The following is a 15596-nucleotide window of genomic DNA, read 5'->3' as shown; positions in this document are numbered from 1 at the left end:
GAAGCCGATTTTGGCGCCTAGTGTACATCAATTTTAATTTACTGAAACTGAATTTGATGAAATAGGAATGACACAAATATATATTTCGATTAAATTAAGATGTTTCACTACCAAAGAATTTCATTACAATTGAATATTCCAATACTTCTGCATTCTTAGACACACAAGACATTTGTGTTTCAACTAACCTAACACTAGTGTTTTTTGACAGCCCAGGTTTCGAATTATTTTGACAAATAAAAATACACGATATCTGAAGATTAGAAAGTAAACTTAGTAAATAGCGACGAAGCTCATTTAATAGTTCCAATACTTCCATCGCAACTATTAATCGTAATGGAAGAATCCAATCGTGTGTATTTACAGAATAATATATCGGCATAATCATTATTATTCTTTTATAAGAAATTAACACGCATTGTTACTTTCAGAAAGTATATGTTCAACGCTGCCAAAATATATAACAAAACAAATTAGTACTTATAAAAATAGTGAGCAGTACATCACAAATTTTTTACAAAATACATTGCCACCGGCCGACACTGGGTCTATAGCAGATGAGTTAAGAAAGGTAGGACAAAGTACATCTAAAATGAAGCATATTTCATTATTTCATACTTACGAAATATAACAATTTAAATACATGCATCGTTGTAATTATTTCGCAGTCGTTTATACTCAGTAAACATAGGAACAAGTGGAATAAAAAGAAACGATGTAAAGGAAAGCTGTTAACCAGTAGAAAACGAATGCAACTTGGCTTGCGCAAAATCGGTTGTAAGGATGACATGAAATATAATGATTTATTACCGTTGAATCAATTGTGGCTGAACTATATGGAAAGAATGCTAGGGAGCAAGTTCTTCATTAATACACCAACAGATCCAACTGATCCGAATTGGGAGAACGTCAATCAACAATTAATTAAAGCAGACTTCCACGGTGCCAAAATATCCGTTGTTGGATCCAAATGCCCCAGCTTAGTCGGACTAAATGGCATAGTCATTCAAGATACCAAAAATACTTTCAGAATTTGTGGAAAGGACGATACCATTCGAAGTATGCGAGTGGTTCCATATTTCTCTTGATATTAAATAAGATTCAGTATTTACAAATCGCGCTGTTTTTATGTATTTTCAGCAATACCTAAGGATGTTGTTATCATGAATATTTATCTGAAGCAAATAAAATTGGAATTATTCGGGAAAGATCTTTGCATAAGACCCACGGAACGAACTATAAAGAAATTCAAGGCTGCACGTGTCTACGAACTGTAATGAATAAATTAATGTTCGCTGTGTGATAAATAAATACTTTATAATTTATGTAAAATCGTTACAATTAAGAAATCTACCTCCTTTTGCTTAAAGATCTATATTTCATAAAGAACATAAATTAATACGATATATGCCATCAAGTACAAACTTTTTATTTCAAGAAGGAAAACAAAATAAGATAATTCATTGTCATTCCATTTACTAATTATACAACTTCCTACGCTAGAATGCAATGAGTACGTATATACTAAACGATAGATTGCTGTACAGAAACATGAAAAGGATATTTAAGAACGTGTATTCTTATTATAGCGAAAGTGTGTCTAATCTCGATGTATGAAAGAGCGGTACACAGAAAATCAACGTAGTAAATTATGTATTCAAATCATATCACTGTTTATTGAAATAAATTCAATGGTGGTAATCAATTCACATTTCATGCCGACTCTCACCATTACAGAGCTGTGGTTTCGATTCGTGTATGTGTCTGTTTGTATAGTCAACAAGCAATTTCAATATGTTTATTTCCAAATTTACTAATATTTTATTATAATCCGTAATATCCAAACAACGATACAATTACATTACTATTTGTTTTCGGAACAGCATTAGATACACTTTTCAATCTACAATTTTATTCATTATATAATTTCAATGAAGGTGAAGTGATTATTAGGAATGTTACAGATTCTCGTCCATATCATCTAATTTTAACACTTTTATTTAATATATGCAGCTTGAATCACCGCAATCATTAAATACCAAACGAAAGCCACTTATAACAGACAATATTGTTGGTGCGGCGAGCACTGTTCGATTGTATTTGAGAATGCTCTGTCGCGTTAATATTGTTCTATTACAGTTCGTCAACTTTAAACTTTCGTTCGATACTTACGAGTAATGAGAACAATTTATAAGTGTGTATGCCTCGTTTACTTTGAGACGCGTGACACAAGGAAATGTCACTGAAAATGTCTTATGCGATAAGGTAGCTCGTTTAGGAACATTGAACGTAAGATATGTCGGGAAATTGTTACACTTCTCCGACATACCTTGTACATTGATCCTGACCTGTTAGCAGAGCATTTTATACAGTTAATGTAAATCATTTAACGAGCAGAAACGCCAACAACACGGTTCTCTCATTTGTTTTTCTACGTATGCGTTGGAATCTGATCACTCAACTTGCATTAATACTTGTATTATAATTTCATTATACATTAATACAATGATATAACGAATAATACATTCAAATAGGACACTATACATACATACGCTGTATGAACCAAACATGATAAGTAAAAAAGAAAACTTCAATTATATTTCTAGAAACCGAACACGTTAATAAAGTAAACAAAGTTACAATTAGGTTTATATAACTTAACACCTTTGAACATCGTCACGGGTGTTACATGCTTTAATTTGACGTGTACAAAAAGAGAGGGGACAAAGTCAACATCATAAGTCAACGTAAACAAGCCACAGTACATATATCCATACATCAATATGACGAAATAGTTAGATTGCTGTTTCTCGGTGGATTATACATACGTTTTTTTTTGTCTAGCAAGAGTATATCAGAGAGCTACCTTCATTATTAATATTTTTTTTCTTTAGCAGAGCATGTAACGTTGCTACTCTATGTTTCACGTTTTGGCTGCCGGATCGAGTGCTAAATTTTTATTTCTCCATGCCACAGCAACAACACACACAGATACTAAACTTATACACTGATAAGACATACAAACGTATTTTATATTTTACTCTATTTAATTTTCTAGATGCATTACATACAGTTTAAACTTCGTAGCGTCGCTTTTTTTTCCTTACTGTGTTATACTGATGTACTGATATATGCCGCTTTCTTTTTTTTTTTTTAAATTTATTTCGCTAAGTATTTCGAGGCTCATACATTTGACTGTGACAACAACTTTTTAATGAATATAGGTAACTAGAGCATTTTTATTACCATAAATTATATTTCGGAATAATATTTTTCAGTTTCCCACTTTCTATGAATGGACACGAACGAACGTTGAAATCGAGTGCCTATGTTCTCTTAATAATCGTTTGCAACATGATTCGCCGAATTTTTTTCATTTTTCTTTTTTACCAAAAAGGAAGCACTTTGTAATTTCGTGACATATTTATTAAAGTGAAACTTACAAGTATCTTTTTAAGACCGTTAATTTTACGTTTACCTTAAATTAAAATTTCTTTTCAATACTTAAACAAAGGCACATACGTACACAATGCATTGACATATCCGTAAAACTATATCGTGGTTACTTTGCGAAGTAACATGAAATAATGAAATTTAATTTAAAAAGAAAACATTTCAACGCAACTGTGAATAACTAATTGTAAGATCAACTATTCCATAGCTGCTTGAACGTTAGTAGATTACGTGTATTTGCAAAATATTTAAATATATTTCAGTACGGTTCTCCATCTTTTTCCCCTTCAGTAAATAATGACCCACGTGTACTCTTTGATTATTGTAACAGTAAATTAATCGTTTTATAAACGTTACCGACAAACTAGAAACTCGCGCTTAAATATTTTGTAGTTCACTTTGAATTCATTACCTTCATTATATATTACAATTGTTTCGCGGCAATGCTTTTTCTCTTTAATGATATTGTTTCAGCATTTAATAATAATAATTATGGGCTATTGAAATAATCTTGTTCTACCTAAATATTATAGAAAAGTAGATTCTGTTGATCTCTGTTATTTAATGCGTTGCACATTGTGTTTCACATACCATAGCCCTGGTATGCTGCTGCTGCTGCAGCAGCAGCAGGTGGATAGACACCTTGTGGAGGCGCACCGTATACACCCTGCGCCGCGTAACCAGGTGCCATCATGCCTGGCCCTGCTGTTAACATTAACTGAGGTTCCGCTGCAACACACATATACACGTACGACATTAGAAAATATATAATAAATTCAAAGTGTTTATACTATAAAAGTTACCGTCACAAATACTTACGCATAATCATAGGCTTGTGTTCTTGGTGATCAGTTTCTTCGATGCGTCGGCTTTCAGCTTCTTCCAGTTTATCAACCTATGCATAGAAGAAATATATATGTTTGGTTCCGGTCTAAAAATATATTTATATAGTTTAAGACATCCTTAATACAATGCAAAAAGTCCCATTAAATTAAATGTAGTAGTTCTCTTTCAATTAATTCCTAAAGATCACCTATTTTTATGGGTTCTAGAGCGGAACAGCCCCTTAATTCAACACGAATGCGACAGCGCATACAGCCTGTGCGTGGAACGCTCGCAGGCGTTCGGAAATTATGGTTAAGAGGTGCGATTAGAGAAGTCCAGCCGCCAGCACGCGGCGTACGCAGAGCGTTCAAATGGTAAGTACTCACCTTAGTAATATATTCTCGTGCAACTTGTATAAGGTACGGCATGGCGAAGTGTAAGATACGATGTCTCCATGCAAGCTCTAGAATAACGTCTGGATGAAGCAGGTCATAACAATGGAACAAGCATGATGCAAAACAATCTTTCGATCCTCTTTCCAGGAACCATTCTAACAATTCTTCGGCAACTTCGGCGTTTCGAGATTCTGCTGCGTACTCCATAGCATCTCTATACGAAACATCAATGTCGTAAGTAAAATGGTAAATAAGAATTTTAAAAGACGATGTGTACTCTACCGATGTAATTTACCTGAATAATCGGTCCTTCTTACAAAGCTCCACCGATTGTTTCCATCTATTGTTTCCTTTATACAAATACGCAGCGATTCTCCTAAATTCAATTAACTCGTGCTTCTCTAATTGTTGCGCTAGCGCAATATTATCAAAATTATCGAACGCGTCGATCGATGTTCTGAGACCCTGGTAATCTTCTTCATCGATAAGCAGACTATTTAATGCTTCGTTGATCGCTTTATTATTCAGAGTCTGGACTGATCTCAAATATGGTTTCACAAGTTGCAAATGTCCTGTCCTTTTGAAATATGCCACTCCTCTTGTGTGATCCATGCGCGGAGCAAGCACGAGTAACACATCATTCAAAAGCAGGGGTTTGAATTCCACGTAGAACTGTATAGCTTTGTAATAAAGCTCGACATTCGCTACTTTAGTGATCACATCTTTGAAATGGCCCTCTCGCCATGCTTCGGTGGGATGTTGCATCATTGCAAGTACTGCATTATCGTACTCTTCATATTTATCATACAAAAATACAAGCTCTGCCCATAAATGCGCTTGTTCCGCTGCACGAAGTACCTGCACATTTTATTCATAAGTATAAATCTATTCGCTTCAGTCGAACATTTCTGGGAGCGGTTAATAAACATACCTTTGGTATATTAACGCGGGACCAGAAGAGTTCCAGATGCTCCCTCATTCGTTGAGGCTTATATTTGCTGTAAAGTATAGCTAATTCAGTAAACATCCCCATGTGTGCCCTCTCGAGTCCCAGTGCAGCTTCTAGGAGATTAATGAGTTCCTCGAAGTGCCCTCGATCTTGGTAATAATTAATTAGATCCTCGAGCTCGTCTGCGTGTACAACTATGTGCAGGCCGCACATCTGTGCTAATCTAAACTCTCCGCTATCCACGCAAGCGAAACAAACTTCCTTCCAAGTGCGAGTCGAATTGGCTTTACGGGCACTCTCAACGGCACCTTGAAATTCTTTCAAGTGGACAAGCGTAATGGCTAATCGTGCAAAGTTTGATACGTTGTTGTACAGCAGTTTGGCAGCATCGTACATCTTGTCATCGAAACATCGATCGCCAATCTGAAACGATTAAATGATATAGAGGAGAATTCCATGTCGGTACAGTGATTTGTGATCGAAGAACGTGACACTCTCGTCAAAAGGAGTGCAATGATATTTTCAAAAATGTACTTGAAGCTCGTATCTTCGAGCTTACCAATCAAGAAAACTAATAAAGCAAACTTTCTTCCGAGTGAAAGGATTTGAAAAGCACGCTTGAGTAGTACATCAACGGTATCCTTCAGATCATAAGCCGATAAATCTGCTTTTGCTCACATACCACTCGAATGTTGTGCATTTTCTTTATTGGCAAGCTTGAAATGGCGAACTTCGAGTTCATTTTTTAGAATATTCCCATCTGATTGTCTGATTCTTTTCTGACCAGAGCTTTCCTCGTCATTTCGCCACAAATCACTTTATAGCCTTAACATTATCTTCTAAACATTCTTTAAAACAATGTACATATCCAAACCTTCTGTATATCAGCATGATTCGGGCCAGAAATGAATTCTTCGAGATCTGCAAGCCTGTTAGTTCTCGCATACGCATATATTAATTCACTTTCGATGAAAGATTCGCGTGCTTTTTTGCGGGCCATCTGCAAGTAACGAACTAAGTCTTCCCAGTGGGATGTTCGATGGGCAGTTTCCACAACGTCTACGTATGCTGAAGGATCATCTGCTTTAATGAAACTGTCAATGGCTTCTTTAACTAAACCTTGTTGTAATTGGGCTCTTGCTAATTGCGACCATACTGGTGGTTCATTGCATCTGCAAAAACACGCATCACGTTAATTATTAAGAAACGACCAGTAACACTATGTTTCATATAGATTGTACCATACCTCTCGGCAAACTCATAAGCTCTGTCTAAGTTATTAACTTGCTCAATCAAAACTTGAATGGCCGACGTATTGACATCGAACTTTTTAAAGATTGCAAAAGCTTCCTCGTATAACTCGTTGTTAATAGCTATGTTAGCAATGTCGGGGGCATCGTAATTATCCAATCGATTGATATACTCCATAACGCGCGTGCGATCAGCTTTTATCGCCGTTAGAATTAAAAGGTTTTGCAAATTACGGTGATCGCTAAATACACTGCTGTCGAGCACAATTTTCTCGAGAAGCTCGATTAGTTCGTTGGGTAAATCAGCGGTCATAAACGCTTTCACGGTAACTGATATATCTTCGGGGTCTTGAGTCTCTGACAAAGCTGTTTGTACAACCTACAAACAAGTATATCAATCATATTGTATTGCCTTTCAGTAATTAGTTGAAACCGTAAAAGTAAGGTATTATTGGAAATCTTTACAAATCTGTTGTTAATTCAATTCTTCTGATTACTAATTGTAATGCACACCAACCTGATCGATTAATTGCCTCTTGTACGGGTTACTTTCAAGAAGAACTTCAGCCCACAGGTCAGGATCTCGGCGTCTGACCAAGTATCTTGCTTCGCTTTTGAAAAGACTGTTCTCATTGCATACGCTTATCAACTCTCGATCACACTGGCCACGCTCGTATGCGATGCATGCTAAATGAGGATCACGCTTCTCACAATACTTCCCTACCACTCTGCTATCATAAAACTGATTCTCTCTGAAGAACAAAAATTAAATAGTAGGACAGTCCATTACTAGTTTATATTAAACTGCATGCGTACATATATTTTGTGAACTTACTTGAGGAATCTTTCAGGATTGTTGTTACTGTCAATGTATATTTTTGCCAGTGCATTATGGGTCGCAGGCTCAATACAACCTTCATGGACACGAGATTCCAGCCATGGGAGTAAAAGTTTCAAACGATTTCTTTTCTCAACTTCTTCTACAAGTTCATCAGTAGAGAACTGTCCTCGCACCACCAGAATTAAATTCTTTATTATATCCTCTGAACAATCAACATCCAACAAACCACCCACCACAACTGGCAATCGCGATGGATTTACCTAAATAGAAATTTCATGCTGAATTAATCGACATTTCTTAGAATTCATACATTTCTGTCTAACACATAATTTTAAATTAATATCAAGACACGAGATGAAGTTCGCTGTTTGATTCTATGAAACTTACCTTTTGTACATAAATTTCAATGTACTTTTGTAAATTATTTCGGTAAAGGTACAGTACAAGGTCATGCACAAAATCAAATCGATCGCAAACAATTATCAAAGGTAACTGATCAGATAATTTCGCTTCCTTCAGGAAGTTTTTAACGCGCTCTGGATTATAGCAATTGCTTTCTCTACAAATTCGTTCGACTTCTTTAATCTGTCCAGTTTTACAAGCTGCTTGAATGTATTTGAAGTGCACTTCCTGATCTTGACTGAAGTTAACGATCGATCCCAGGAAGTAAAATAAACCTTCGTATGATTTGAAGCTTTCAAACAAATCTGAAAATAATGGCATTGTTACGTGTATGAACTGAAACGATTAAAGTAAAGCGCGTTAGATAATAATTACCTATCAACGCTTTAGTGGTCAACTGTTCGTGATACTTGGTTGCAATTTGAATACAAATCTGTAAGTTTTGTCTTATATTAGCAGTTAACATTGCCTTCAAACATTCTAGAGAATCTTCAACGGATAATGTTCCAAAAAATCCAACGAGCCAATCCGGCGACAGTAAATGTGTATGAACAACAGCTCTTTTGATATCGTACAAATCGGTGTAATGTTCTAAAGCACGCTGTAACAATCCAGCTTTCTCGCATAATTGCGCGATATGAGCTCTGTCGTAATGAGTAAACATTTGGTTCCCTAAGATCGCATCAGCAACTTGCGGAGCGGATATCAAATTCATTTCTAAAAGACGCGTTTGTAATGCTCCTTCGCTTGGCCGATTATTTTTTAAAGCGTCCAACAAAAATGCTGTACATTGCTGCACCATATTTTGTTCCATAAATATGTCCACGATCTACGAAAGCAATGAAACACATACTCTGTTGAAAAACTGTAATACGGTCTCGACGTGATAGACAGTACCGCGATACTTACTTGGTTGATATCGGCTAGTGGCTCGTCATCTTGAACTAACCTTTGGGCAAATGCTACACCCTGATCAGGATTAATTCTCATGACATTCCTTAACAAAAATATATAATCAGGGGTGTACGAGACTTTCTTCGCGTACAGCACAATCTTTGAAAATTGACCAGTTTCCGCGAAGCATTGTATAACTTTATTGGGAACGTTAGCTCTTAAGTAAACGCTGAGAGCTAAGGTCGGATCAGCCTGTTTCACTAAGTCCCCCAATTCTTCGCTGCACTCTAGCTTATCTTCTTTCAGCCATTTCTCAAGAAGTTGCTTACGTCCCTGTACCAGCACTGGACGACATAATTCCAAAGATTCATATTTGTTCAACTGTCCTTGATCTAAAAGTATTCCAAAATATTGCAACAGAGGCGATGTTTGACCTTGCGTGGTTGGTACCTAACATGGATATACATACGATATAGTTATGCCGAACAACAATACACGGTAAATTTAAATGGGCCTTTGTAATGTAATTTACAAATTGCGAACGTACTTGTTGAAATCGTTGAATAGTCGTTGGAGTTCGGAGTATTCCTTTCGGAGCATTCGCTGCAACTTTAGCAGCCTCGGCATACTGGCCATTTTGAAAGAGCATATTAAATTTCCTCACAAACAAATCTTCGGCTCCTGACAAGTTGTTCCTTACAGCCATTCGTAACGCGAGTTCAGGGTTTTGTAGAACTCCATTTATATACGGAATTATGTTTTCTTCGTCGACGGACACAGATAATACTTGACCCTTCCGATTTACTCCTATTATACCACCAGACGCTTCGTGCGGAGCGGTGACAAAAATAGTCTCTCCAGAGATACGATTCATAAATATACATGTTGCAGACTCAATATCGTACATATGTATATAACCATATTTCGTTATTAAATATATAACATCATACTTAGAGCTGACTTGCATCGCAACTGGGAAATCATTTCCAGCTTCCGGCGGGAAAAAGACATCTACCGCCTTCTTCGGGAAAGGTTGATTGCCAGCGGGAGGTTGGCCTACTTCGATAATATGGAGTTTCGCGCCCTGCACCGTTCTAACAGCGAAGCAGAACAAGTTACTCGGCTCCGCGTTCCCTTCCATTTTAAATTGGGCGAAAGAAGCAGCGTGTCCCTCGATCGGCTGAGAACATTTTCTTTCGACGGAATAAAGCTGCATAGCACCGACCACTCTGTTGTGCTGAGCCGAAATGCCGATCAATAAGAGCCATGTTTGCTTCGGATCCGTTCTATAGTTAATTATCTGACATCCGTTTAACGAGGAATGCCGATCGAACATTTTGTTCGGAGTCGACTCCCCTTCCATGGACCAATGATAAACAGCAGTCTCGGTTACCAATGCCAGGGTATTTAAAGATATCCACTTCCAGAAGACTACGTCTTCTGTCATTGTATGAGCTTTCATTTTTGATTTCATTTCTATATTAAAGATCTGAAGTGTCTTCAACGCTAACGTAACAAATACAAAACCTCTATTAATCTTTCATCGAAACCCAGAATCTTTTCCGATGTAGCAAAATATTATAAACGTAATGCGATAGTACCCTCGGGGTATTAATGGTACTTGGATTTAATTTCTTATCTAGTTATTAACGTCTATATGTTTACTTGTTCAAAAAACATCTATTACCTTTTAAAGCGATAACTTTACTCGCAGGATTCATTATTGCCGAATCTGCGGAAATAGGTCTCCTGATGGGATTAGCAGAATCATTCATGTCGATAATAACTACCTGGGCGGTATCGCCAACCTTCTCTCTGACGCAAATAAATTTATCAGACTCCATAGTAAGTGTGTTAAAGCCGACATTGTTAGCGTTAATTCCAACAGCTGTAAGCTATAACAGTAATAATGAAAGGTAAATTGAAAGAATTATATTCAGAGGCACACGAAACATACTGTTGTTCTTAAACTCAATTCTACTATGTATCGAGTTCCTTTTAGTATTTAACCGTTAGAGGGCCACAACTATAGAGGCCACCTAAGAATTTGGATACTTTGCTGGCCACTTTGGTGGTATATATGCATAAATTTTAAGTAAATAAAATTTAGAATTTCAATAAAAAAATCCCGGCCCTCTAAAGGTTAATACTTAATTCTCATGTTCTTATACGCACAGAATGTTATATGTAAATTCTTATATGTCTGACACTCATTGTTGCAAAGTTTAAATAACTTTAAAGGAAGACAATGTTTCTTGCAGTTTTTGTTAAATTTTTGTATTTGTATGGAAAAGATTGTGTCAGCAAATTTTCTTCTATGACCACGAATAATTATTATAAATATGAATATACAGAGTGGTACATTAAATTATCATAAAACCAACAACTGCTATGAATAATAATTACTTCAATTATTGCAATAATGGAAATTGCAAAAATTGTAGGTAGAACATAACCAATTAATTTTGTTGAAAGTTAAAGTGCTCAGTAATAATGTTAACATGAACAAGTCAACTTTATTATAATAAAGAAGATTCTGAAGATACATTAATATAAAAAGAGAAGGTACAAGTATATTTATTTATTCAAACATCCTTAAAATTTCATGGAAACCATATATTACCAAATCTATTCTTACAATATTACTCATACAATAATCAATAAAGCATATACATATAAACTGCACAGAGAAACAATCGAATTAAATGGATGTTTTCTGAATTCTAAGAGAATCGATATGTAATGATAAATCATTGAACAAATCGTGCGCTCGTTCGCGAAGGGGAGAAATTAACGAATAATTCATTCAAATTACAAGTTTATTCCACGGGATGCTAGAGGTCATACAAAAACGACAAACATTTCAATTAGAAAATTCGTGACATGTAAAGACGGAAATAAGGGGCGTATATGCCGAGCAGACGTGGCCCTCGTTGATAAAAAAAAATCAATTTATTTTTTCCCCCGTCAACTTTACGATATAGATCGATCCAACGATCGGTTAACCTCTAAATATTCTATTAAGAATATACTTGAGAATTGATTGAAATTTACGCGTCCGAATGAACACGCGATCGTATTATATACCTGTCAAAGTAACGTCAATTCGGGAGGTTTTAACGGAACTTCCGTTCTATCGCCGGGAGTAATAAGTGCCAACGGGGAAACTGAATAACCAGACGTTAGGAGCTTTATGTAAATTTGAAAATACAACAGGCAGGAACGGTGATGTTTGACGACGTGTCGAAGTGTATAATTGAGGAACCGGGCATGAAAGCGGGTCACCTACCTGAAGATGTTCTTGAAACCTTATGGGTAGTAACTGCGTCATTTTTTCGATGTTTTCCAAAACTTTCCGAGGTTTTCCACCCGCTGTTCCTTAGCCGACGGTAATAACGCGGCTGTCTATCGTTTCTATGTACAAGCGTTTTCGGCCTAATGGTGCGCTTCTCAACCAGAAAACCTCAGCCCGACCATCAGCGCACAAAACCAACTGACGCAAAGCGAATGCCGTCACTACTTGCCGCTGACACCCATCATGGCCGCCAACGACCGCCCCTCTGTCTAAAAATAGTTCCTCCTCAAGTGCAAAAGTTGCCCCGATCGATCCTATATACCGATATTGCCAAACGTTTTCAAATGCATCCAAATAGTAATGGCACGCGGTTCACGTAACGGAACGCCTAACAATTACGACTAATGCCGCCGCGGTCCTGACCATTTGAATATTCGTCCAGCGTAAGAATACATACGGCTCAATTTCGTGGGTAAATCTCGAACACCACCCCTTCCTTTCATCAATCCTCATCCCCCACTCCCTACTGTGAATGAAGCCGCAACGGCGCACAAGTGTATACGTGGTAGGTATTCAACGTACTCTCCTCGTACCGTCTCTTTCGCACGTAGATAGGTCTAAACGAGGATAGAAAATTTCTCCCATGTTATCATGGAGTTTCCATTCTCCAGCTATTTTCAACTGTAGCCTCGGTGGAAGTAGATAATGCTACGAAAATATCGCAGTTATTTTAGCCTCGTTATTTCACAAAGATTCGAAGATTTTAAATTAGGAGTGTTATCAGGGTTATCATAACGTTCGTTCGGGACAGAATTTTATAATCTACGCGTATCAGCGATGGTACGCAAGGATGAAATATTTGCTTCTGTTATGACATGGATAAAGAAATTAATAATTGGGTACAGTAAATTAAAAATGCGATTTATTTTCAAATCATTTTGTCAAAACTGTATAGTACAAATGCTCCACAGGTAGCCATTTTACAGCCACTGCCGGCATGGAATTTAATCGAAAAGACCGAAGCCCATGTCATCGTCGTCTGATTCAGATTCTTCCTTAGCTGGCTTTTTCTCTTCTATTAACAGAAATTTGAATGAGTCATTTTCTCAGTAGTGTATTCTTGTTTCGAATAGTTGCGATACTTGCAAAGTAGAATAGTCGAATGAAAATTTACCTTTCTTTTCTTCAGCCGCGGGTGCAGCAGCTCCCGCTGGTGCTGCAGCTGCGCTGGCAGCCGCACCGCCGCCGACAGGCATGCTCGATAATTTCTCACGTCCTGTAACAATGAAATTATTTTTACAGATTGGGTAACAACTTTCAAGCATAATACAAACACATACAAAGCCTTGTATAACGGTAAGGAATATTTTATTGCGCAAAACGCTACTCGTTTGCATCAACAAAATATTTTGTACAAACAGAAATTTTACGAAACGTACGAAATAAATACGAACGCAAACATTTTTTGTACATTTTTTTAAAAGATAAAAAAAAGTCGAACCTTTTGCAATCTTTCTTTAAATTTCTTTTCTGTTTCTGCTATATTTCTCCTACAATTCATTTTTAATATATAAGAAAGTTGTTACTGTGCCAAAGAATCGTATATGATACATATATAGTACAGTATTAATTTCTCAGCACCTACCACGAATAATAATGCAACAAAAATCATAAACTGCAAGGACAGTTTTGCAATACAATTCGTTGCCTTTCTATCCACATTATTATTTTAGTGAGATAAGAGTATAAGTTGTTGCTTGGAACGCAATGAAGACACGAATAGATAAAGCGATTAAGTGATTATAGTGTGTTTAAAAAGGAATCATAACATAGTATAGTTATAATATAACTGGAAACAATACAGGAAACATACCCTGCGCTATGATCTCATCGATTGATTTTCCATCCAATTCTGCTATGACCTTCTTGAGTTTCTCAGCATCTGTTTCAATTCCAACAGATGATAGAATTTTTTCGATATCATTTTGGCCAGGAGAAAATTTGCCTCCTAAAGCGGCTAAGAGATAAGCGGCCACGTAACGCATTCTGAAAAACATATGGCACATGGGTAATACATATATCACATATAAACAATTAGTTTTACACTTTGTGATCACTTCAGTAAGAAAAATTACCATCATGGTTATCAGTCGAAAGATGGTGATTGTTTGGAATCATCATGTACACGGATTAAATTTTCAAACAAACCGATATTAACTATTAATTGAAAACAGAAGTTAAAGAAAGAGAAATATACTTTGAGCAGAGATCATTTAAATAAATCTTATTATATCCCGCGCTATTTTTGTAGTTGTAGATAGCACTAACCTCTGCTACGCGTAAGCAACGAGAACGCAATAATATTAAATAGGTATACCTACAAGCTTTAATAGTATAAAGATGCCAGGTATAATATAGTGTTAATACTTATAACAAATGAATATTTTTAGAACTAGAGCTGTTACTTTTTGACGCGTCGGGTATTCGGCTACCCGGAACAAGTTCAAGCCATTGAACATGGTATTGTTCGATCATTTTTGGCTAACATCAAATAATACCACAGACAATAAAAAACTCAATTGCTTGAAGTTGTTCCGGGTAGCCGACGGGTCAAAAAGTAACAGCTCTATTATAACTGATTATGTTTGAAATTATAATATTTAACATGTACACTAAATATTTATATACATGTAATTCGAACAAAAGTGAAATAATTTTCGTGTATAAAGAGTATTAAAAACTGAAGTTATTGTTCTTAAAAACAATATTTTAAATTTAAATGAATAGGTATACGACTTTCTTTCTCAACACGAGTTGAATTTTCGTCTCAAGTATTCTTATACGCGTGAACAATATTTATGTTCATATCGTAAATCATCCTCTATCGCAACTTATTATTTTATGAATAAATCGTAGCATTTTATTCGCTAATAAATTATACGCTTATAGTCTACAATATTTTTCAATAAAACTCACAGTTAAATCAATATATTCACCTTTAAGTCTTACGACACGAAACGTGGATCACGCTGCAACAGAAAAATACAAGCGTTTCGACGGGTTGGCAAACGATAAAGAACGCAGTGAGCGAAAACAGGAAGAGAGGAAACGTATTTCGGAATACTACCGCAGTGCCATCCAGGGAACATAATAGAAAACTTCAAACGCCGCGCACTCCCTCTGTATGTGTAAATCTAACCTTATATTCATTTTTCAGAACGTGTGAACAGAAATTTATATTTGCATATATTGCTTTTGTAATGAAAAGGTCATATTAAAATTACATAAAAAC

At 36.2% G+C, this 15596-nt stretch overlaps 3 protein-coding genes and 1 non-coding gene across 4 annotated transcripts; 1 reads left to right on the top strand and 3 right to left on the bottom strand.

Annotated features, from left to right (window-relative positions):
* Positions 1–10: 10 nt before the first annotated feature.
* Pop4 (ribonuclease P/MRP subunit POP4) lies at positions 11–1325 on the top strand. Its single transcript, XM_076809010.1, has 4 exons — positions 11–352; positions 432–571; positions 669–1059; positions 1141–1325. The coding sequence occupies exons 1-4, from the start codon at positions 337–339 to the stop codon at positions 1275–1277; spliced, it is 684 nt and encodes a 227-aa protein (XP_076665125.1). The 5' UTR covers positions 11–336; the 3' UTR covers positions 1278–1325.
* An 81-nt stretch (positions 1326–1406) lies between these two features.
* Positions 1407–12544, bottom strand: Chc (clathrin heavy chain). Its single transcript, XM_076809005.1, has 15 exons — positions 12299–12544; positions 10697–10904; positions 9557–10515; positions 9025–9459; positions 8491–8944; positions 8101–8420; positions 7708–7973; positions 7390–7624; positions 6869–7251; positions 6497–6794; positions 5605–6045; positions 4969–5531; positions 4665–4887; positions 4273–4348; positions 1407–4182 (listed from the first exon to the last, which is right to left on the bottom strand). The coding sequence occupies exons 1-15, from the start codon at positions 12338–12340 to the stop codon at positions 4037–4039; spliced, it is 5049 nt and encodes a 1682-aa protein (XP_076665120.1). The 5' UTR covers positions 12341–12544; the 3' UTR covers positions 1407–4036.
* A 660-nt stretch (positions 12545–13204) lies between these two features.
* Positions 13205–15454, bottom strand: Rplp2 (ribosomal protein LP2). The gene is made up of 4 exons (XM_076809012.1): positions 15301–15454; positions 14178–14350; positions 13479–13580; positions 13205–13379 (listed from the first exon to the last, which is right to left on the bottom strand). The coding sequence occupies exons 2-4, from the start codon at positions 14347–14349 to the stop codon at positions 13309–13311; spliced, it is 345 nt and encodes a 114-aa protein (XP_076665127.1). The 5' UTR covers position 14350; positions 15301–15454; the 3' UTR covers positions 13205–13308.
* LOC143367559 (small nucleolar RNA Me28S-Am982) lies at positions 14415–14490 on the bottom strand. Its single transcript, XR_013085051.1, has one exon. It is a non-coding gene; the product is annotated as a small nucleolar RNA Me28S-Am982 (small nucleolar RNA).
* Positions 15455–15596: the final 142 nt, after the last annotated feature.

The sequence above is a fragment of the Andrena cerasifolii genome, chromosome 3 (assembly GCF_050908995.1).
Source record: "Andrena cerasifolii isolate SP2316 chromosome 3, iyAndCera1_principal, whole genome shotgun sequence".
In the NCBI taxonomy this organism is placed as follows: domain Eukaryota; kingdom Metazoa; phylum Arthropoda; class Insecta; order Hymenoptera; family Andrenidae; genus Andrena; species Andrena cerasifolii.
This window is presented reverse-complemented; position numbering and strand designations above follow the sequence as displayed.